At 41.9% G+C, this 25,123-nt stretch overlaps 3 protein-coding genes across 4 annotated transcripts in view; 2 read left to right on the top strand and 1 right to left on the bottom strand.

The window, feature by feature from the left end:
• Positions 1-7,028, top strand: part of LOC145452961 (sulfotransferase 1B1-like) — a 44,567-nt gene extending 37,539 nt beyond the window's left edge. Inside the window, exon 4 of one of the 2 annotated variants that reach the window (XM_080331090.1) lies at positions 6,305-7,025. In XM_080331090.1, the coding sequence (XP_080187216.1) occupies positions 6,305-6,658 (354 nt within the window). In that variant the 3' untranslated portion in view covers positions 6,659-7,025. Of the gene's footprint in view, positions 1-6,304 lie in introns of both variants that reach the window. The other variant, XM_080331088.1, reaches the window with a different exon arrangement.
• A 4,462-nt stretch (positions 7,029-11,490) lies between these two features.
• LOC145452960 (sulfotransferase 1B1-like) lies at positions 11,491-17,663 on the top strand. Its single transcript, XM_080331086.1, has 5 exons — positions 11,491-12,791; positions 13,165-13,374; positions 13,520-13,685; positions 13,752-13,989; positions 15,290-17,663. The coding sequence occupies exons 1-5, from the start codon at positions 12,695-12,697 to the stop codon at positions 15,674-15,676; spliced, it is 1,098 nt and encodes a 365-aa protein (XP_080187212.1). The 5' UTR covers positions 11,491-12,694; the 3' UTR covers positions 15,677-17,663.
• Positions 17,664-21,472: 3,809 nt separating this feature from the next.
• LOC145452773 (uncharacterized) lies at positions 21,473-24,449 on the bottom strand. The gene is made up of 3 exons (XM_080330921.1): positions 24,232-24,449; positions 23,788-23,938; positions 21,473-23,155 (listed from the first exon to the last, which is right to left on the bottom strand). Exons 1-3 carry the CDS (start codon positions 24,296-24,298, stop codon positions 23,050-23,052), a joined length of 324 nt encoding a protein of 107 aa, XP_080187047.1. The 5' UTR covers positions 24,299-24,449; the 3' UTR covers positions 21,473-23,049.
• Positions 24,450-25,123: the final 674 nt, after the last annotated feature.

The following is a 25,123-nucleotide window of genomic DNA, read 5'->3' on the forward strand; positions in this document are numbered from 1 at the left end:
CACAGAACCCGTAAGAATACACGACAGGCGAATCGCCGCCACCGCCTATAGCAAAAAAGGCGAGTCACGACCACGAGTTTTCACGGCACCTCACCACCCCGCCCATAAGAGATAAGGGTCACCTCACCACCCCCGCCATAAGACACAATGGCACCTCACCACCCCCGCCATAAGAGATAAGGGTCACCTCACCACCCCCGGTTTTCAGGCACCTCACCCCCCCCCGCCCATAAGAACCCCTGCCACATCACGAGCGATCGACTACACTACTCACCACTATTATCGCCATATATTAGGGTTACCATACGTCCTATTTTATGAGGATTTGTCCTCTTTTTTGAAAGTGTCCTCGGAGGACGGCCAAATGTTCTTTTTTTGAGATTTATCCTCTTTTTTGAGAATTTTGGTTAAATACAGAGCTAAATTTGACTGAAATCCAGTAAATTAGCCATGAAGTGCCGGAAAGTTGAACTTTTTTTTTTTAATTTTTTTTATAGTCATCCAACTGACAATGGGAAATAAAAACTGTATTTTAGGGCTGAGCCAAAAAGTTGACCTTTTTTTCTTCTTTCTTTAGTCAACCAACCATACGAAGTGCAGCAAATTTATCATTTGTCTCCGGTATTACAAATCTGAAAATTTTGAAAAAGTTTCCTCTTTTCATATTTCCAATAGATGGTAACCCTACCATATAATTATACGGTACGTAAGCGGCACATGCTGCTCACGGCTGGTAAGTTACAAAGTAGGCCGCGTCCGGACACTGGTTCTTGGATCTTAAAATGAATTCATGGACATGAAATCGTTCCAATTGACCTACCTCCCAATACTTCATGGTGTGGGCGAACCAGTCACCGCGTGCAACATCCCCATTGCTAAAATTTGTCAGGAACTCGGCCCATGTTCCGGTTTTAGGGCAAGAGAAAACCATATGATGAAAATGAAAGTAAGACACGCACACGTCTTTAGGATTGCGAGCCACGTACACAATTTTCCCTTTGTTTCCAACTACTACGTCTCGAGGCAGAAGCTCAAAGGGTAGATGGGTTTTGATGATTCTGAATTTTCATTATTCAGACATACAATATTCATACGTCACTTACATCTATTCAAACCTCTGATTATCAGATGGCCATTTTTCAAGCGATTGAAAACCAAGCGTGTCTCCGACGTCTATAAGATCCAATAAGGGACTTCGTCTTGTCAGTACTGTCTGTTTTGCAGCGTCTCTGTCGGCGTTGTTACAAATAAGCCAAACGATTTCTTGCATCCATGTTGTACCTGGAATTTTACAATGCGTCACTCATAATGATCAAAGTAAATGAATGGTTGCCACGTTTGTTCTCCACATAAAAATAGATCTGAATATCGGCCTGTCAAAATGAATGAGTATCAGTTATTATCATCGTAAAATTAAATCACATTCACAAATATCGCTGTTCTGGTATATGATACTTCTTTATTAGAAACCTGTCATATTCCAGTTGAATTTGGATTGTCATGAAACATAACTCAAGTCGGATTTGGATTGGACATCGAATTTGTGATTATATTAAAGTTTAGTGTTGTTGTTAATTATGTTGGTTTTGTGAATACACCGCAAGTGGCCTTGTTCGTCATATCCAAGTATTCTTTTGCATTTAGGGGTGGAATTACAAAGTTTAAACTCTAACGTATGGTTTCGTCGCGAGGACAAATTCCACAGCGAGTGGAAATATCAGGGCGTTAGTCAGGAAATTCATTATGGCGGGAGCGATATCCTTCCTCCTACCAGTGTTGGGATGACTCGAGTCATGACTTGACTCGAGTCAGACTCGAGTCACATTTTTCGCATGACTTGACTTGACTCGAGTCACTTTGCTAAAATGACTTGACTTGACTTGACTCGGCGTATCAGAAATGTGGATTGACTCGTGACTCGGAGCAAAATTCACGAGTCAATTTCAAGTCATCAAGTAATCGATGTCGATAAAAATCACCGTATCTTGCATATGTTCGGATTGTTCGCGAAACGCTGGTGTAACCCGTCGGCTGACTCGGCTGACTCGTCAGGGGTAATCGTCAGCAACTAGTAGAGAATTGGAATCGATATAGTGAAATACCGACCAGTTAGCGTGATAAATGTCGAGATAGCGTATATGGTATAGAACAGGGGTCGCCAACTCAAAACGGGTCGGGGCCAGTTTTCAAATTTCGTACAGGCCACGGACCGCACGAATTCAATTTCGATGTAAAATAGGCCACACGGTCTAACAAACAACCAGGTTTATAAATCTTTACGTCGGTATAACGCTGTGTTCTCCAACATGGGCGGCGAGCATAGTAATACAAAATAAATAATATTTTATTAAAGAAATAGAAATACAACAAAAATGTCATGGTCATTACTGTTATTCTATTTTGAACTATATGCTGCGCACGATGCATGACGACACTTTTCAGCATGATAATACTTGCTCTATACTTACTCCAGCGGTTGCGTTCAAACTACTTTCCACTTATCGTCATTCGCCACTTCCAATTTTGAAAATTGTACCTATAAGAATGCCATCAGTAATTTTTGCTTTTTTCGTGAAGATTCTGATGCAATTCCAAAACTTATAGCCTCCTACGAGTAGAGGTGGTCAGTAACGAAGTACTTCTACTTTTTCGAAGTACTCAAGTAGTTTTCCTCTACTTCTGGTACTTACTCAAGTAGATCTGATTTTCGCTACTTCTACTTCTACTTCGTAATATTTTGTGATCTACTTACTTACTTGTCGCTATTTTCAGCTTGTCAAGTAGAAGTAGTTTAATGCTCCGGTCAGGAGGATAGCCTGAGGAATTTCGGGGCTGTTTTCACGGAGTATCAACATTTAGTTTAGTAAAGCCCAGAATTTTCGTCGCGCTTCGCGCTCAGTATAGATACGGAGTAACCAGTATGATTTTATGAAAGTATCGGTGAATATAATTTAAGTAGCTGGTTGGCGTTCACACCGCATTGTCCCCCTTCGTCCATATGAAATATTTCATCAAAGTATATGTGGCTCATAACGTTTGAAACTGATGTTCGGCATCTACTTATCATGTCGTAATCTAACAGTCCATGGCGTGTCCTAATCTGCAAAGAAGGACTGTGAGTCTTTTTTAGTTTTAGAGCTGTTTTGCATTCCACCTTTGAAACTTTCTGGACTAAAGACATGAAATACATTTTCCGCTTTTAGAAGTATATAGTATGTATATTTCATTTTCTATTCCCATCATCACATACTTTCAGTTCTAATTGATATCAGTTCTTTGGTCTGGATAACATACATGTTAAAGTATAAAAGCAAGTGTAGTAATGCCTTTAATTTCCAGAAATAAAGCTACACAATATGATATTTTTACGATCCACCATATTTTTTTATTAATGTTTACTAATCTCGCAAAGTGTTTACACCGTATCCTATACAACTTCTCCGTATTGATCTTAGACTAAACTACGGGCCTTATAATATGGGGGAGTGCCCCACACCCAGGGCCGTAACAGCACTTCGTCAGCCCCCCAAAAAAAACTTTGGTCTTGGGCCCCCCATAGGGTTATAGGCCGAACCCCAGACCCCCCTCCAGCGATATACTGTTTACCACTATTTATCATATTCATTGGAAGTTTCTCTGGTGAAACAGCTTTTGTCGCCTAAGCGCGCGAAGCGCGGAAAATTTCTAGAATTCATGATTGAATCGGTCAGTATGACCGGGAATTGCATATATATTGTTATCAATTTTTATCTTCTCTCTGCTCACGTAATCAGATTTGCCGGTAGCGCTGAGTGAGGTGTGTTTGAATATGTAGGACCACTCAGTAATAATTAAACATATTCGGGCGTATACCCGTTGGCAGGAACGAAACAGTACCTCGTCAGGCCCCCCAAAACGTGGGTCTTTGGCTCCCATAGGGTGTAAAACGACCCCCCCCCCCATCACGTTGTTCGCGTTTTTCACGAAATCATCTGTACTGTATTGTGAGCAGCGCGAGGCGCGAAAATTTTCGATAATTTATGATAAAATCGGCGATTGCATATATATTACGCTATCAATTTATTGTCCTCTCTACTCACGTAATTAGATTTACCGGTAGAGCTGAGTGAAGTGTCTTGAAAACGGGAGGGCCCGTAAATACTAATTAAACATCTTCGGGCGGGCGGACCCGTTGATATGACTTCGTTACATGATGTTATTTCGTGACTTCCAGTCTGCTATATCAAAAAATATAGAATCGTAGGCTTCTAAACTAAGAGACACACACGATTTCAAATTGGTATTTCTTCACTGGCATAAAATTTTTCCCAGCGGGATGGTATTTGTCTTGTGAGGTTCAGATTGCAAAGACAGGAACATTCGGCGCCGGTCATTTAGGCGCCTATTGACAATTAAACCTATATGTATTTTGTATATATAACGAAGTCTTCGGTCATCATACCAGTGTTGGGATCAAGTCACTACCTTCGAGTCACGAGTCATTTCGAGTCATTGCACATTTTGACTCGAGTCAAGTCAAGTCAATCGATTTTCGAAGGTGACTCGAGTCAAGTCAAGTCACTCGATTTTTGGAGATGACTCGAGTCAAGTCACAATTCAAGTCAAATTGCCTTTTCGAATTATGAGGCATGATTACGTCATTGCATTTTGCTAGCTGTCTGATTAACAGATGGATGTGGTCATTGCTTCTGAACCGATGAACGTATATAAAGTTAAATATACACGCAATAAGGCACTGTATCGCTCATATAGGCATATACGTAGAACTGTTCAAGTACGTAAGTAATTGCATAGCCTCAGTTTATAGTCACCAGCTAAACTTGAAAAACGAATTGATAAGATGCAATACATTACTCATTTACATGTTGATATGATACCATTCGAGCCTACACCAATGGTTGAGGGGTATATAAAATATATTACAATTCAATTTCAATAAAACAAGAGGTTTGGTTAAGGTATAAGAACAGAAAACAGAAATGAATATTATGCTATTAAAATACCTCACTACTAGTTTTCGACAACCTAAGCTGTACGCTTCAATTACTACGTGTGTGGTCATTTTATATATGTGAGACAATGGTGGCTCAGTGAAACACACGATCATTGACTGATTTGTCGCTCTCACGGGTTTCGCGAACAATCCGAACATATGGAAGATACAGTGATTTTTATCGACACCGATTACTTGATGACTTGAAATTGACTCGTGAATTTTGCTCCGAGTCACGAGTCAATCCACATTTTTGATGCGCCGAGTCAAGTCAAGTCAAGTCATTTTTGCAAAGTGACTCGAGTCAAGTCAAGTCATACGAAAAAGGTGACTCGAGTCTGACTCGAGTCAAGTCATGACTCGAGTCATCCCAACACTGCATCATACGGGCATAGACATTTTCGGCCAAGGTTTTCTCGCTGCCGATCGTTCTGGCACACTTCTTGCAGTCGCATGTTATATGGCCTAAATCTTGATGGTATGTCTTGGTGGGTCGTGGCGCGGTAATGGCCCAATACCCAATAATAAAGATAATGGCAACTTGGATTCGCGCGCAGCGCGAAAAAATTTTGAAAAAATTGCAAAAATTTTGAAAAAATGCTCTATGATTTATGCTAATTCACGAAATAATTTTGGGCCCCCTTCGAGCTCGCCCCCCCCAATTGGGGGGTTTGGGGTGCGGCAGTTACGGTGCTGCCCATACCATGGTATTTTCTAAAACTTGCTGCTCGAGTAAACATAGGATTAGTATCGCATTTCCATATCAATACTATCATTTTAATTCCATGACCCGGACGAATGTTTATGCTGTCGCAAATTGGATACCTCCAGGTATGAATCAATATGAATCAAGCTCGGCACTTTTCACATAGCTCAATTTGCAGCTTTTGACAATCCATACGAACGAATTACGATCGTTTTCACAACTACTTACTTACTTGAGTAGATTTAAAGTCAGGAAATTCTACTTCTACTTCAAGTAGTTTTGGGTTGCTTATGGAAGAAGTACTTCTACTCGTACTTGAGTAGATTTTTTCGTCGCTACTTCTACTTCTACTTGAGTAGCCGTCTTGACTACTTTGACCACCTCTGCACGACTAACTGCTAAATGCATGCGACCCCTCGGCCTTTAATCCCTTTCATTGTCTGCTTCCATGTAGTGGACTTAGTTGTGACATGACTCCAAAATCGCTATTTTTACTGATATTTCAGTAGGAATTTATCGTGTAACTTCTAATTCTACTTAAACAGCAACGCTGATTACTTCTGATGACCTCTCACAATACTATTGCAACACTGTTATCTCAACAGGAATTCCAAAAAGATCCAAGTCGAATTTATTTCACCACGTACGAGTCTCTAAAGGCGGATCTGCCCCGCGAAGTGAAGTCCATCGCCGACTTTCTAGGCCGCGACCTCTCAGAGGACCAAATCAACGCGATAGCGGATCACTGCACCTTCGAAAGCATGCGAAATAACAAATGCACCAACCACCAGGGAATGAACGAGGCCGGTATATTCGATTTCTCCAAGGTCAAATTCATGAGAAAAGGTCAAATCGGAGACTGGAAAAATTACTTCACCATCAATCAATCTGCGGAGTTCGATGATTTGTTCAGGAAGAGGCTAAAGGGAACATGGCTGGAAAGCAGATTTGAATTGTAAAACTACGGTTTTAAGCCAAAACTGCTGCCTTTTTACTCTTTTAGATTTAAAAAGTAGAAAGTATTTTAATATGAGTTTGCATCACTTTTCCGAGTGGAATTATCGCATGTGAAATAAATAGTCCCTATCATGATAACTGAATATATTTTTGAAGATTGTACCGGTATTTGTAGCGTCATCATTAGTCATTTTGCGTTAGTCGGAAAGATCTTGTGATTTCGAAATCAGCCCACCTTTCACGTTGTACTTTCATTTGTACTATAGGTTTGCTACTTCTGCTTATATTTGCGGTAAAAATTACGGCGTTACTCCTACTACTCGCGTATGGCAACGGTAGGGTTACCATATTTTGGAATACGGGCTCTGCCATCTATCGTAGGCCCCAGGAGGACACTTTTTTAAAATCATAAAGTCAGATTACAGGAATTGAAAACTTCTAAAATTTGTTCAAGAAATCTTGTTGTGTTGACTACAAAAAAGTCATTTTTCCGACTTGACTCCTGGATTACCATCTTACGATACTGCAGTGGTTTTGACAAAATATAGGTCATTTTCCAGTCATACTCCCGAGTGCCCTGCACGAACGTCCGCATTACAGACTTCGCGTCATTGATGGCGTTTTCGTGTTCAGTCTGTACATTACGCTGGCAGTCGGAGATATAAAGGAGGGTGGATTTCAAAAAAGGAGGACATTTAGCCGTCCTTGGAGGGCATTTTCGATTTCCTGAAAATGGAGGACAAATCCTCCTAAATCAGGGGCGGGCAACTTCTCCAGTCGGCGGGCCAGATATAGGAAAATCAAGTAGGCTACTTGGCGGGCCGGATTGCTGAATCGATATTATTCGCCCATTTATCCACATATACAAGAAATAAATCGTATTTAATGAATGTATTTCAACGACAGCAATGTCACTTCAAAGTCATTTCTCGTCGATAATGGCGAAGACAATGGGATTTGAGAATAACATTGTCATACAGGCGCCGCCATGTCTGCTTCTCTCTGATCAATCAACACACGGTGCAATCACTAGTTTAAGATTTCAAGGCGTTCGATAGGCCCGTTAACCCTTACCAAGATATCAATTCATTAGGTTGGAGTAAGTGACGAGAAAGCGTCGTTGTTCAACTGTGTGGCCTAATTAATCTCGATATTGAATTCATGCGGCCCGCGGCCTCTACGAAATTTGAAGAGTGGCCTGCGACCCGTTTTGAGTTGGCGACCCCTGGCATAAGCGGTGCCTTACAAAAGCCTAGAAGTGTGCCGTGCTACAAGTCGGCGGTTACGGAATCAAAAATAGGAAATATCAGCCTGGTGTAAATGACCATTGTAGTCGACAAAAATCATGATTATCACAGACGACATTAGGGTTGAGTGCATCGTAAATGCCTATAATGCAAGTGTTCTCGCTTCGACGAACTTACGCGTAAGCTCCACTCTCGCAACGCTGCGCAAAGTGCGCAACTGCGCATGCAAGTATATAATAACACACAGTCACTAAAATTTGACGTAGTAAGCCAGTAATGGGGAATCTTGGCAGACTGGTGCCGCGGGCCACATTATCAAGTAAGACGGAAAACTGTCCGCGGGCCGGACAAAATCCCTTCGCGGGCCGGATCCGGCCCGCGGGCCGTATGTTGCCCGCCCCTGTCCTAAATGAAGACATGGTTACCCTAAGCAACGGTGACTACTTTGGCCACCTCTGTTTCTCGGATGTGTGCTCGATACTGCGTTGATGAAGCAGGACGTTTAAGATTGTTTGGGCTAGTATTCATGTAGCTTGTATATATTATATATTCATGCAGTATCCTGATAAACGTGACTCGCTGTTCGCGAGGGTATATGTGTGGTGATTGCGTCAACACCTCACGCTGTTGGCTACATCACGTTAGCATCCGATTTGACTGATGTTCGCTGCAACAATATGTTCAAGGGACAGTATGGAATTCTGGGAGCGTCCGGGGCGGACACATGAGGAAAGTATTAGCGTATGGCAGTGGTCGGGAACCTATGGCTCGCGAGCCATATATGGCTCTTTTGGGTATAAGATATGGCTCTTTGCCAAATAATTTTTTTTACTGAATTGATCAATATTGTAGCAACTTGTTAGTAAATTTTTATCACGGCCAGAATAATTATTCTCGTGACCGTATAAACATGTCTTTGAGTGGTAAAGACATGTCTTTGAGTGGTAAAGACGATGCCGTCTTCATGGTTAGGGTATCGGACTCCCCTTTTCAAAATCCCCAAATTTAAGCTACTGTCGCGCCGACGAGCAATATCACTCGCGCATTAGATGTACCCGACTCGAAATCTTGAATTGCAAGATACGTTGATTGATCACAGAGAATAGGAGACAACGCAGTTATAAAATAAATACGCACTGTCTTCCTGATCTACAGCGCGAAATGAACTGCCGTGGAAATGACATTCACAATTACAAACTGGAATTACAAACAACGCCATAGCTATCTTATACGTTCTTTATTGGTATGTCACTTTGTAGTACCGGCGATAGAATGTAGGCGTGTAGCACAAGGTTATATGTTCCCGGCGAATACTTTGAGAATTGAGAAGTCGATCAATCAGTATTTAGATTTTCGAAATCAGTGCAACAGTTATATTCAATTAAAACCAGTTATTATAAATTCTAAGCCAGGGGTCTCCAACACGCGGCCCGCGAGGTCCTATTTTGCGGCCCGCGACCTGATTTGAAAAAAATTCAGAAAAACGCTTAGTAAATCATGTTGAAACGCTAAAATTGATTTCAGTTGAAACATAATGTTGTTGTTTTTCAAAGTGAGCCATTCTATGTGCCCACTATCACTATTACTCACTAGTTGATACGGCTTCGGCATGGTAATATCATTCCATGGATGAAGAATTTGCTGGTACGAATGGGCATATTGCCTTGACGTGCAATGGCCCACCACTGCCAAGACCGAGACGACTGCAAAACGACTTCGGGCGCTCCAAAAGACCATGCTTTACGAGGAGATAGTTGTCTAGCAAGTAGGCCTACCGTGTATAGCTAACCCCAATATTGATTCTTCAATCCATGGGTGGCCAATCTGCAGCAGTAGAAGGAAAATTATGCGGCTGTCGACACTTGTAATAACAACCCTAAGTTTTCACAGATACCCCCTGCATCAGCTGTATCTGGGAATCTGATCACATTGGCCGAGAAAGGATAAATATTTTATAGTAATATGTGAAACTATACTAATATTTATTGACGAAATTCACTCATGAACATGAAAAATTTTTCGCGCTTCGCGCGACTACAGATTGGTTCTCTGTGGCTCTTTACAACATAACTACTAACGATTTGGTGCGCATAGTAAGCCGATATGTGCATATAGATTAGTTCGGAGTGTACCGGCAATGGACATGGAAATGATAACGTGGGTATTTGGCCCCAGCTAGTTTATCACGACTAACCACCGGTATGCGGCCGCAGGCTACATGAGTACGCGAAATGCGGCCGTGAATTACAAAAATGTTGGCCACCCCTGTTTTAGCGGCTAAAGAGTGTTGTCATTGTCAGGTATCGTGTACAGCTCATAGTCCAAAATATAATGACATTGATGATCATGATACTTTTTGTTGTATTTGTGTTTGTTCAATAAAATATTAGTTCTTTTGTGGTGACTATAACCGTCGCCTATGTTAGAAAGCACAGCGTTGTAATAACGTAGAGTTATCAGACGTGGTTGTTGAACTGCGTTGCCTACTTTTATATCGATATTGATGTCATGCGGCCCGCGGCCTCCAGGAATTTGGAAAAGTGGCCCGCGACCTATTTTGAGTTGGCGACCCCTGTTCTAAGCTATTTACGATGAATTGAGGTATCAATGGCGAAGCTTGGCCCTTCTATGCCATACCTATCGTTTCGGGCTTTATTTTTGAATAATAAATACGCAAATCGCCTAAATTTAGGAGTAAAATGTTAAAAATTCAGTCATTCATGAACATTGATAGAAAATACCTACAGTAATTGAAGGTTTCACAATTTCCGTTCACTCATCCTGGAGACAGGTGACGAACTGCCCCATGCACTCGCCTCTCCTGTCCCCATGTCACTGATGTATCACATATACATCTAACATTGGGTATGTTTGGCTCCACTCACGCGTGTGGTCATGGGTTCTCGCATTTAAAAGGAGCATCACGACGAAGCTACGTTCACGTTCTCGTAACTCAAGTTTCGCATACTCGAATAATGTTACCAGCATGATTGGTACGAGTTTTTACAGAGAAAATGAGGCGCACATGACGAATGTAGTGAGTTTGCAAAAGTGCTACCATGACGTAACGAATTTTTAATTGTGACGTAACAATTAATTGACACGTATGGCTCTTTTGAAGTTAAAATGGAAAAAATTGGGCCAATATGGCTCTTCGGACGAAAAAGGTTCCCGACCCCTGGCGTATGGCGTTCTTACTGTCAATATTAATAAAAACAAGGGTTTTGCAAGAGATGAGCACTGAGCTGTGAGAACATTGCTGCAGAGAATGTATGACTCGCCCATTGAAGATGGTGAATATATGAGTAAAGAAACGTCTATCTCCATTGCGATGTCACTAAAATGTCGATGTGATACATCATCACGGTATGAAATTAGTAATTTATGCGTAATTGTTCCATCTGAGTGGTGGTTCCATTTTGAATGGGAATAACACTCTTTTCGGAGAATTGAACTGATGTCGGGTAATAATTGACTTGTATATTGTAGCGTACCGCTTCATGATTACCGCAATTAGCCTCGCTGATCACTGATTATGTTGGGTATTTCTTGAGGTTACGAACCTATGTGTGCAGTCGGCTTTTCGTCACCGCCGGAGGTGCAGTCGCTTTTAGTCACCGTCCGAGGCAGTCGATCTCTAGTATCCGTTGGACGAGCATCGTCATGTTTTAGTTGTTTTATTAAAAGAGCAATGCTGACTTGTCTACTTTGACTTATCGAGCCGCGGACCAAGAAGAACGCGCGCCCACGACAGAGCACGCTATAATATCCCCGGGTTTTCTTCATATTTATCTGATACGTTGGACTTTAATACCAATAATCCCAGTATGTCGAGTGCATGTTACATTGATGTGCCGCACTTGGCCGTTTCGACACCTCATATTTGCTCATTGCATCGCAATGCGTCTGTTGTGTGTCGCATACTCGCATTGTACATTGTGTGGGTTGAGCTGATGAAAATAACAGCGTCGCTGGTTTATGTTCATGTTCATTGTATAATGATGATAAGCAATAGTGTTAAAACCGCAGGACGTATCTAAAGCGCCGCACAGTAAAACAATACCGCACGAAATCGAGTCCACAGTCTTCGACCATCATCAATTTGCTAATTATTTCATCGTGCCTGTTACGCGTGAGATGCGACAGAATGCTCAGGGCTACGCATCTATAATTTCTGTGCTATATTTATTGTCACTATCACATAACGCAGTCGTGACGCTGCGAGATCATTCAGCAGTGAGAATTTAACCGTTGTTTGGCAGTGATAAACTGAGGAGTAGGGCCGGAAACAGCAACGATTCGAGTGGCCGAATCCGCACAAACGTCAGTTTTTCTTACCAGTAGCTCTCTTGGCACTTGTCAGCAGGAAATATAGTTTCCTTACTTTATTGTCACCGTGGGAGCCTTGAAACCATCGATTGGCCGTACCATATAGCATCCAAAATAATCAACACATGGGTGTGTAACTGTGTATATTCATGGAACGACTTTTATTTTTTCTATATAATCATCTCACAGCATGCTCAAAAACTCAATGAATTGATCCGGTCATAATGAGGAAGTACAAAATATTTTTGATGACGTAACTGGATTATATTTCTTGTGGCAGCAATGAACTTCTGATTCGTGTAAACGCGAACTTTAAACACGAACGTAAACACGAACCTTTGATATCACGTGACCTCGGAATTCTAATTTCAAATACTGCTTTTGACATCATAGCGTATGGTAGAGGCTACTCTTAGTCGAATCAGTCAGATACTCGATTTTGCACAGCTATACTGAACGGTAATGCTGTTAATCACTGCAATAACAGCGTCTTGCGTGGCTGTAGGAATTGCAATGTTCAAGCTTTCGAATGTTAGAGATATTGACGTTTTGAGCGTTGGTAAGTTGCAATTACATTTGTTACAAAAGGTATACATAACTATAATTAGCCTATATATCGCTGGGTTGCGACTGGCTGGTGCGTTCATTGCACATTTGGACGTTGCACATAGCGAAGGGCGTAGGGCGTAGGCCTACTGGTAGCTAGATAGAGAATAACCTCACAATAACGAGGTGGAAATCTGCACAGGTCAAAGAGCGTAGACCTACATAAAATTAAAACGCTTACTGGAGCTATAATTGATAGCTGGGTCTACGTATTGAACATATAGTATTGTGCAGAAACTTTTCTGTCTAGTCGTGTACCCGTAGCTTGAAAATAATTATTCGAAACAGCCGAATTTCGATATAGACCCAATTGTAATATGTTTCAGTGTCCAACGTTCTCATGAAGTCGCGATGTACAAACCTCATGTCAAGGCTGGGCCTGATGGACGCATTGCGACCGAGGACTCTGTCGAAAGTTGTCACGCCAAACGGCTTAGAATTTATTACCGTTCCTAACTTCAAAGTTTTGGTGGGTCACGTTTGGAATTTCACGGCTCGCGAAAACGATGTCTACGTTGCCACGTATCCAAAATCAGGTGAGTTCGTAGTCCTAGTAGGCTACTGAATATCCAAGAGCACTTTGGGTTGAAAAAATATGTGTCATGATCGTGAAATAAAAACCGGAACCTCGACTGTACGCCGACAAGCCCGGCAGGCTCCGATTACATTCATTTTTAACAGGCTCCACATGGGTTCAAGAGATCGTCTGGTTGATTTGCAACAACGCAGACACCGAAACAGCACGAGATGATTTTTTGACGCGACGAAGTCCGTTTTTGGAAACTGTGGATGTTGGGGATAACCTCGGAATTCAAACTCTGGAGAAGTGGCCGCTCAATTCGACACGGTACATTCTAAGGATGAAAGGTTATCCGACTACACAACCAACTTTTAAAACGTTTTTCCGTCCCAGAATTATGAAAGTACATCGACCGTATGAGATTTTACCAGCCGATGTCGCTGTGAAGAAGAAAGGAAAGATCATTTATGTATTTCGCAATCCTAAGGACGTTTGCGTTTCTTACTTTCATTTCCACGATGTCTCATATTCTCTTCCTAAACCCGGATCATGGGCGCAATTTTTGGCGAACTTTTCTGTCGGAAACGTAGCCTGGGGAGATTGGTTTTCACATGCAAAAAGGTATTGGCAGGTACGTCAATTTTTGCTACTCTGAGCAACGGAAAAGGAATATGTGCGCGTCGCATCGTACCACGAATAAGCTCAGTCACATTGTCGCAACGTGATACTGGAATTATGTATATGTATGCACAGAAAGATTTCTTTTCATTTTGTTCCTTCGAAGTTGATCATTGCGGAAATGTACAATATGATCTATTTTATGTGGGATGTTTCACTAGCCTGAGTGATTTAAAATGTAACAGTCTTCACCGTCATTCACCGTCACATTTATGCATCAAATATCAAATTACAATCGGTTAATAATGAGCTACCGTGCATGTCAGTGATGATCAGCAGAGATGGTCGGATTTCCAAATTTCGGACTTCCGGCTCCGACTGGCAATTTGAAATTCAAAGTCGGAAAAAATCAGGCTGACGAATTTCCAATCCGCAGTCCGAAAAAACCCTGCCAGTACCATGTTAATTTTCCGTATTTCTGTGAAAAAAAAATCCGGCTAAAATCCGAGTTTCAAAGAAATTCAAAATGCGGATCTAGTCCGTTTAAGTTGTAAATCGATGGAATCCTGCTCCTACTCCAGCTCCTGAACAGGGCTTGTATGGCGACATCATATTGCCTTGATGAGAGCAAATGGATTAATATTTGTGACGTAATAATACTATACTGAGGTTTGAAAGTCCGACGTCTATATACTGAATCGAATAACCTTATGCATTTGAAGAGAGTTTATGGTAGGGTTGTTACTATACGTCCTCTTGTTTGATTTTTTTGAAAGTGTCCTCGGAAGACGCCCAAATGTCCTCTTTTTTGAGATTTTGTCCTATTTTTAAAGAATTTTGGTTTTGACAATTTTGATTTTTTAGTCAACCAGCTGATATTGTGAAAGAAAAACTGTATTTTGGGACCTGAGCCAGAAAGTTGACTATCTTTTTTTAGTCGAAGTGGGCAAAATTTACCATTTTTTCAGGATTTTCCTCCGGTTTTGCAAGTCTGAAAATTTTGAAAAAGCGTTCTCTTCTCAGATTTCCAAAATATGGTAACCCTAGTTTATGGGGTGCAGAACTCTAATATACATTCTAATAATGTATTCATGACGTAAATAAATTAAATTTATTCCCTTCATGTATCGAAACCTTACAATTCATTGTTTAGTTTGCATATAATTCTTATATCTCGCTCTCTCTAAATTCGGAAAGTAGGCCAACATCTGATGTACTTTATTATAGCCTAGATGTGTCATGTACAGTACATGTGATACATGCCCGAGCCGTGCGATTGTGTGAAGTCTAATAAGCTTAATTGAATGATACAGGAATTCATAAAGAATCCCGACCACATGCTCTTTATTACGTATGAATCTCTGAAAAGCGATCTTCGCGCGCAAGTTACGTCGATCGCAAAATTCCTGGGAAAAGACTTGACGCCGGAACAGATCTCCACAATAGCGAAGCATTGTAGTTTCGCGAGTATGAAAGGGAACGGCAAAGTAAACTACGAACACTGCGAAGACGCCGCGCTCCTGGACTTCTCGAAAGGAAAGTTTATGAGAAAAGGCGAAGTCGGAGACTGGAAAAATTATTTTACCGTTAATCAGTCAGCAGCGTTCGATAAGTTGGTCGAAGAAAAAATGAGGGAGACGGAAATAGAAATACGGTTCGAACTTAAAATTCGAAGATCAATGCTCGAAATTTCACTGTGATATCCGCTTATTATTCATAACAATCAGGCGCGCCACTAGATCCCTATGAACTTTGAAAGCTTCTTTTAGTCCCCGTTTTCTCCCAGGTTTTCGTCTCGTAATTTTCTCAATCTGACGAGTGTTGTTCATTTGTCTCTCCTTTTTTCAAGACAGGAGCGACGCATAAACGACGGGCAGAGTGGGGACTCCAGAATGCGCAACTTTAGTGCCGTAACGGCGTCTACGCTTACAGAAAAGGAAACAAGTATAATCTAATATCCACTAATGTTTGCGAATAACGAATCTTTACAAACAATATAAGGGCACGGCAATATTTTACCGACTTTACAAGTGACAATATGACGTCACAATTCCCGAATTGACTTTTCCGATGGGGTCAGGACACTTGCGCCCCCCGCCTGTACGCCATGCAATACTCGTGCAACACAACATTTATTGAGATGATGTTGGATGAATTATATTGAACAATGTTTTGCAGGCTATACTACAAAATGTTCGAATATATCCTATCCACCTTCCAAGGCAAAATTGAAGCATTTTCGTTATTGTTATTTATTAGGGCGGGTAGCCTACTTATCGTCGCGAACAGCCTGGTGCCCTATGCGTGCAATACAGGGATATATAGAACTAGTTCTATATATCCCTGGTGCAATATTTGAGTAAATTCTGAACATTAACCTGTTTTAGGTTAATGCGGGTTAAACTATCAAGTTAAAGTTAGTTTACCGAAATTGAACATATTGACATAACATGACATTGACATATAGTGGGGACGGGGGAGTAACAGTAACCCTAGCCTAGTTAAAGGCCAACTGCATCTTCATGGACGTCTCAGTGGAATATCATGTTGAGAATATTTTTTAATTCCATTCCAGAATTTCCGACTTTCTTTATTTCCAGTATCGAATGTGACTATGGAACGGAAACTCCCATTTTCCCATTGTTAGGTCACGCTCGACTGAATCTAGCGGCTTTGGTCAATCGCAGCGCCACAATCAAACAATTTGCCTTAGATTAAATGGCATATCACACTTATAGGTATTCGACTTTGATAACGAATTTACTAGACTAATCAGTTAGTGGTAATATTGAAACTTACTACAGTGTTATATAACATCATCAAGATATACAATTCGGAAGCTGGGTATGTAACACAATCTAAATCCACATAGACCCTTAGACCGATAGCGGCTTTTACGAAAAACCCGTTACGCGCTAGGCTGCGCGCACCTATATACTCGACTTCGATAACGAAATTACCACCCTAATCAGTTAGTGGCAATCTTGAAACTTGCTGCAGTGTTAGATGACATCAGGATATACAATTCGAAATTTAGTCGCTCATCTCGGCATTCAACACAATCAAAATAAACATAGACCGACACCGGCTTTTGCGAAAATCCGTTATTGGCAAGGCTGCGCAAGCGCGCCTATACAATACATACTCGACTTCGGTAACAAAATTACCAACCCAACTGTGTAGGAAGAGCCTTTAACTTACGCACAGAGTTAGAACGCATAATCCGAATAATAGATACGAAGTCTCGTCATATATCTCCCGCTATGGAAACACCTTAAAAATCTATAAGCAATCCCGGTTTTTGCGTAAAATCAGTTCAGCAGTTATAGGCTGGATGCCGGACCGTAACAGCACTTCGGCAGGCCCCCAAAAACGTTGGTCGTGGGCCTCTAATAGGGTGATGAACCCAACTTCTGGCGTGCGAAGCCCCCAACAGGTTGGTGTTTCCCGCGACTTATCATCGAAAATTATTTTACTGTTTAGGGGCGCGCGTTGCTCCGCCTAAACGCGCATAGCGCGAAAATGTTCAACAATTCGTGATTAAATCGGTCAATGTGATCGGACATTGCATATATGTTGCTATCAATTTTTATCCTCCCCGCTCACGTAATCAGATTTCCCGGCAGATCTGAATGAGGTGTCTTGGAAACTGTATGGCCCGTAACAAATAATTAAACAATAAACATATTCGGGCGGTATAATAACTTCATTTTTTGATATTGTTTCGTGCGGTTTCGTGACCTCCTGTCAGCTATGTCAAAAGATATTGAAATCGCCCAAACGTACAAAACTAAGGGACAGGATTCCAAATCGGTTTTTCTTCACTGCCAAGTGGCAATTACATTTTCCTTGCGGGTAGGCATCTGTCTTGTCGGGTTCAGATTGCCAGGATAGGAACGTTCGGTGCAAGCCTTTTAGGCGCCTATGGTGGACAATTAAGCATATAGGGCTACGTATATATATATATCGAAGTTTTCGGTCTATGTCTTGGAGCGTCGTGGAGCGGTTGGAAGTTGCGTGTATTTGTATATTGTATAGGTGTGCGCAAAGTGCGCTATCGCATAATAGATTTTGCGCGAGCATAGGACAGGTGCGCGTAGCCTAGCGCGTAGCGGTATTGATCTATGTGGATTTTGATTGTGTTGCATACCCAGATGAGCGACTAGCTTCCGAATTGTATATCTTGATGATGTTATCTAACACTGTAGCAAGTTTCAAAATCACCACTATTGCTGACTAGGGCAGTAATTTCGTTGTCAATGTCGAGTATATAGGTGCGCGCAGCCTAGCGCGTAACGGATTTTTCGTAAAAGCCGCTATCGGTCTATGTGGATTTTGATTGTGTTGCATACTATGGCAGATATAGCCCGTTCGTCGTCTGCGGATAGTATACGGCAGGGGTGGGCAACATACGGCCCGCGGGCCGGATCCGGCCCGCGAAGCGATTTTGTCCGGCCCGCGGACAGTTTTCCGTTTTATATGATAATGCGGCCCGCGGCTACAGCCTGCCGAAATACCCCGCTACTTGCTTACTACGTCAAATTTTAGTGAATATATGCTATTTGTGAGCGCAGCGTGCGAGTGGAGCTTGCGCGTAAGTTCGTCGAAGCGAGAAGACTTGCATTATCGGCATTTACGATGTACTCAACCCTAATATCGTTTGTGGTAATCATGGTGTTTGTAGACTACAATGGTCATTTACACCAGACCGATATTTCTAATTTTTGATTCCGTAACCGCCAACTTGTAGGCTTTTGTAATACAACGCTTATGCCAGGGGTCGCCAACTCAAAACGGGTCGCGGGCCACTTTTCAAATTTCGTAGATGCCGCGGTCCGCATGAATTTAATATCGAGATAAATAAGGCCACACAGATAAACAACGACGCTATCTCATCACCTACCCAGCCCTAATGAATTGATATCTTGGTAAATTTGGGGTGCCGGGCTTATAGAACGCCTTGAAATATTAATTAGAGATTGCACCGTAAGTTGATTGATCACAGCATAGTGTGCTATATGGTGTGTACACAAGCAAATCTCACGGCTCAGTAAAATTGGTCTACGTCACACTTTCCCTTTGGTCAAAGGCAATTTTACCGTCATTTTTGACCGGCTTGTCAAGCAATAAAATTGATAAAACTGGTATCAATCGAAAGCTACCGCGGTACTGATTGCGAAAATATAAATTGTATTCTGCTCGTGGTCATGGAACCCCCAAAATCAGCTTCGAATCTTGCATTGTAACGGAGTTTGGTATTGTGACGCAGCCATGCCGTCTGGGAGCAGGTGAGGAGCAGAGTAAACCGCAAGTGTATTGGCCATTGTTGCGCAACTGATTGAGCATTCACATTCTTACTCTCGTGCACGCTTGCTCCTGAGCTGCTCAGATGGCATGGCTGCGTCACAATACCAAACTCCGTTACAATGCAACATTGCAGGCTGATTTTTTTTTGGGGGGGGGTCCAGAACCTCGAGCAGAATAGAATTTATATTTTTTGAAAGCCAGCGCCGCGGTAGCTTTCGATCGATACCCGTTTTATCAAATTTAATGCTCGGCAAAACGGTCAAAAACTACCGTCAAATTGCCTTTGACCAAATGGAAAGTGTAACGTAGACCAATTTCACTGAGCCGTCAGATTTGATTGTGTTCACACCATATAGGACACTATGATCAAAGAGAAGCAGACATGGCGGCGTCTGTATGACAATGCAGTTCCCAAATCCACATTACATCCTCGTCGTTATTGGCGAGAAATGGCTTTGAAGGGGCATTGCTGTCGTTAAAATACCATCGTTAAATACGATTTATTCCTTGTATATGTGGATAAATGGGCGAATAATGTATCGATTCAGCAATCCGGCCCGCTAAGTACTTGATTTTTCTATATCCGGCCCGCCGACTGGAGAAGTTGCCCGCCCCTGGTATACGGCAAGTCCGTTGTCTACGGATACCAGCTTACAGTTTATACTTAACTGGCACTTCCGCAGTAGCTGACACGAACGTCCTGTGTTCTGTGTAGTTCTTGACTGGCAGTTCAATAGAGACGACAACAATTGCCTTTTCCAGATATATTGTACAGTAATTCGGATAGTTTTAGCAGTAAGTTTCAGCGTACATGAGTCTCATAATCTGAGTCAATCTTTGATATGCACTAGGTAATATACCAGCGATAAGTCACGTGATATAGCATTATACCATAACAGACAGGAGAGAGAAGGGGCCAGAGCTCCACAATACCAAAATGAGTGACTAGCTTCCGAATTGTATATCTTGATGATGTTATCTAACACTGAAGCAAGTTTCAAGATTACCACTAACTGATTAGTCTAGTAATTTCGTTATCAAAGTCGAGTACCTCTAAGTGTGATATGCCATTTAATCTAAGGCAAATTGTTCGATTGTTGCGCTGCGATTGACCAAAGCTGCTAGATTCAGTCGAGCGTGACCTAACAATGGGAAAGCGGGAGTTTCCGTTCCATAGTCACATTCGATAGTTTCATACTTGACAGTTCTACCATAAAAATCTAAAAACCTTGTGAACCCGGTGTATCTTCCGATACAAGTCTAAAGCCAGATTCCTCCCTAAAATTTACAAAATTACTCCCAAGGGAGGAATCCCCCCCCCGGTTGGGAACCACTGGCCTAGGCCAAGTTGGGTGTCTGATTTCAAAGCCTATACTCAGTATCAGTTTGTTAATATTTTCATCAGTTCCAAACACCACAAAAACTGCTATACAATTAAAAGATTGGAAGGTGCCGAAACGACTTGGGGTAGTCTTTGAGATCAGACACTCATCTTGGCCTCTAGGCCAGTGATTGCCCAGCGGTGGGGAATTCCCCTCTAGGTAATTCAATGGTTTCTGGTAGGGAATAAACGCATTTGTTAAACATTTTATACGGCACAGTCTACATATTTACGGAGACACATGCGCAATAACGTTACCAGTTAACTGCTCTGGAATGTATGTACCGAAAATTACATTGCGTTTTGTTCACAAAAACGCATTTTTAACTTTGGATAATCAATTAGGGATGGTGTGAACATAGTGTCCTATATGGTGTCGACACAAGCAAATCTCACGGTTCAATGAAATTGTATCACGTCACAATTTCCATTTGGCTACAGGCAATTTGACGGTTATCTTTGACCGGTTTGCCGAGCAATAAATTTGATGAATCGGGTATCAATCGAAAGCTGACTCTGCACTGATTACGAAAATATAAATTTTATTCCACTCATGGCCCTGGAACCCCCACAATCAGCCCCAAATTATTCATTGTTGAGTAGATTGACAGTGTGTCGCAACAATGCTGTCTGGCGAAACGAGAGAGAAACTCAAGAGCAAGGATGCGGCCGAGCGGCGAGAGTGGGATCAGCTGACGTCGCGGCAATAGCTATGTGCATGTGCATTGTGCAATCGCGTCGCAGAGAAACGCTGCGCTGTTGATACGTTTTCTATTTGCTTCGGTAAAACCGAGCACGCCTTATCAGCCTTTCCTTGACTTTTAAGGGTAGAAATGGGTCCACAGAATGTATTAGGGCCCTACCAATTTTCGCGCATTATCCTTCAACTGATAGAGATATTTAGGCTACGTCTAAATTGTCTACATTGGATATGTCACATTATTATGATATCGATTGCCTTAGCCCGCTAGTTGCGTAGGGCTCCAGAGACGCGTGGCGCTGTTGATACTTTCTATAGGCGCTTCGCTAAAAGCGAGCACACATTACCAACCTTTCCTTGATTTGTAAAGGTAGAACTGGGTCCACAGAATGTATTTGGTCCCTACCAATTTTCGCGCAATATCCTTCAGCTGATAGAGATATGTAGGCTACGCCTAAGTAGTCTACATTGGATATGTCACATTATTATGATATCGATTGCCTTAGCCCGCTAGTTGCGTAGGGCTCCAGAGACGCGTGGCGCTGTTGATACTTTCTATAGGCGCTTCGCTAAAAGCGAGCACACATTACCAGCCTTTCCTTGATTTGTAAAGGTAGAACTGGGTCCACAGAATGTATTTGGGACCTACGAATTTTCCTGCAATATCCTTCAACTTATAGAGATCCTTCCGTCTAAGTATAGCTAGGTTAGTTATCTATAATTGCACAATGCACATAGCCATTGCCACGACGTCAGCTGATCCCACTCTCGCCGCTCGGCCGCATCCTTGCTCTTGAGTTTCTCTCTCGTTCCGCTAGACAGCATTGTTGCGTCACACTGCCAATCTACTCAACAATGAATAATTTGGGGCTGATTGTGGGGGTTCCAGGGCCATGAGTGGAATAAAATTTATATTTTCGTAATCAGTGCAGAGTTAGCTTTCGATTGATACCCGATTCATCAAATTTATTGCTCGGCAAGCCGGTCAAAAATAACCGTTAAATTGCCTGTAGCCAAATGGAAATTGTGACGTGATACAATTTCATTGAACCGTGAGATTTGCTTGTGTCGACACCATATAGGACACTATGGTGTGAACCTCTGAAAGGTTCAGGTTCGTGTGAACGCGAACCTTTTTGAAAAGTCGCGTGACGTCACATTGGTAATTTCATTGAAGTGAGAGCCTATATTAACGTACACTAGTACATGTTCACTTGTACAGTGTACACCAGGGGCGGGCAGCTTCTCTACCCGGCGGGCCGGATAGCGGAACATGAAGATAAGGCGGGCTGGATTCCTGAAATATATTATGAGTTTGGGGGAGCTCCCTCCGTGGGTAGCGCCACAGATACGTCCATCCTACCCTGCACTACCCTTTGTACATACAATTCAGAGACGCACACATGCTAGCACAGCACAGGAGGGGCAACATACGGCCCGCTATGGGATTTTGTGCGGCCCGCCGACAGTTTGCGGTCTACGTGATGATGTGGCTCGCGTTGCCATCGCATTTGGGCGCAAACATTTAAGAGACCATCAACATTAGCAAGACAAAGCGACGTTCCAATACAACTGATGTCCACCGCATTGGCGTAGCCAGGGGCGAATGGGGCCATGCCATACCCACTTTTTTCGAGAATATTCGTAATATCTATAAATACTAGAATCTTTCCGGGCAGATGGATTCAAACTAAAAAAAATTGCGAATGGAGTCTGTTATACCCAATCCAAGCCGTGTTTGCACTGATTCTGACGCGTCTCGATTTAAACACTCCAGAATATAATAGAAACCTGAAAAGGATTCATCGAACTATGTGTCTTGAAGTTGGCATATACTACGTACATTATATATTCATCAGTTTTATATGATACATTACCGTAGGGTTACCATATTTTGATACCCGGAAAAGAGAACACTTCTCAAAACTTCTAAAAGCTGTAGTACCGCAAAAGACAGCTGGTGATTTTGAAAATCATTCGACAATAGTATACTGTGTGGAGAAATGCTTGTGTTGAAGTAATTTAAGCAGTAATTTAAGTTATTATATATTCGACATTATTTTCGTTGTTGTTGGCTGTAGGTTGTCGTAGCTGGGGGAATGAACCGCCGTTTCTCATCCCATTTTCGCGCCCCTCTGTGCCACTACATCTCATCAGAGTCGGATGAAAAGCTTTATGTAGCCTACGTATAATTCGATAATATGAATATATATTTTTGAATATATGAACATAACAAATATAACTGAACTTTAACTAATTCTACAATTAGCAAATAGTTCTGTGGCTCACCTCGGATCTCTCCTGTGGCCCACCCTTTGAGTACCCCTGTACTAGTCAAATACTATAGCATTATTGCAGTTCAGATCAAAAACTTAGTAACAAAAACACACATTTGAGAAAATGCAAACGTGTTCATTTCTTACTCAGCAGCTGCTGGGTGTCTCAGAACCGCGGCAGCCAATCTCCCGCCATATTCCTTACAACGTGCCTCCGCCCCAGCATAGGTAGCGAATTCGTCATCAAATATCTTGAAGTAGAACTTCCCCACTCTTGACCACTGAGTCAGCGCGCTGTCTGCATGAAATTATAATATAGAGTTATTTTCGTGATTTAGTAAATGTAATTCGGAAACCTAATAATAATGAATATCAATCTAAGAATCCTATGTCATTGTAATGTGCTGCAGCGGCCTTTACTGACTGGCATACAAATTCACGTAGGTAGAGCTTTTTTTCGGAACCAGATCTACATATGAAATAAGTGTGCTTCATCCCATCATTGAAAAAACTGTCAGATACAGTAATCTCGCTCACTATATCATTTTGTATTACTACTAGCAAGAATAGTCGATTGCAACAACAACTTACCATCCACCGCAGTTATTACTACCACCAACATTGCATGAATCGCGAATACTTTGAAGAACAACGTCATCCTTTCAGCTTTTAGCGATATCTCGTGACGTAGTCAAAAAATCACAACCAAATAGTCCCTGAAATTTTTATTTCTTTTAATTGTTATTTTCGCGTTCTATCTGCATTATTTTAGGAGATAACTGGAGAATGGCAAAGTTGTCCAGACAAAAATAATATCGTAGAATGCAGCATTTCGTGACAGTAGCTTACGCGAGTTGCGAAAAACGTCGCCAATATGAAATAAATTTCACCCATGCCGTTCAGAGCAGTGGCTCCTAAAATCTATTTGGTTTTATGGCATACTTATCAAACTGCATGGGCAAAGGGCATATGATTACCGCCCCGCATAAAGGTCACAATTAAGTACTTCCAGTTTTGTCTACTTTTCCTTCTTTCTCGAGTAGTTATATTTTGCACTACTTTTATTTCCGCCTCAGTAGGCTATAGCTCCTGAAGTCGAAATACTTGATGTTCACATACTTATTTTTCAAAAGTATCTGGTAAGTAGGCCCTATTTCTGAATAAATTTCACCACTTTTATTAGGTAATAAGTTAGCAGATGGGCATTAGTTGGCCCAGGTGGGCTCTATAGTCCAGTGGTCTGATACTGAAAGGTGGTAACGGGCCACTATCCCCGTTATCCCCATGTTTTCTCGCGAAATCGCCCCGAAAAGCGATGTCGACAATTTTAAGAAGCACTGTGAAGTCTAGAAAATCAGCCCATGCAGAATTTATGATGCATTTTACGATCGCGCTGTAAGATTTGTCCCTCGTGCATTGTCGGCTATATTAAAGAGGTTATGAAGTGCAAAAATGAGTTAGATAAATCTTAGGTGGAATTTGT

Source organism: Botryllus schlosseri, chromosome 12 (genome assembly GCF_051294905.1).
Source record: "Botryllus schlosseri isolate E-star chromosome 12, Bs_hap1, whole genome shotgun sequence".
NCBI lineage: Eukaryota > Metazoa > Chordata > Ascidiacea > Stolidobranchia > Styelidae > Botryllus > Botryllus schlosseri.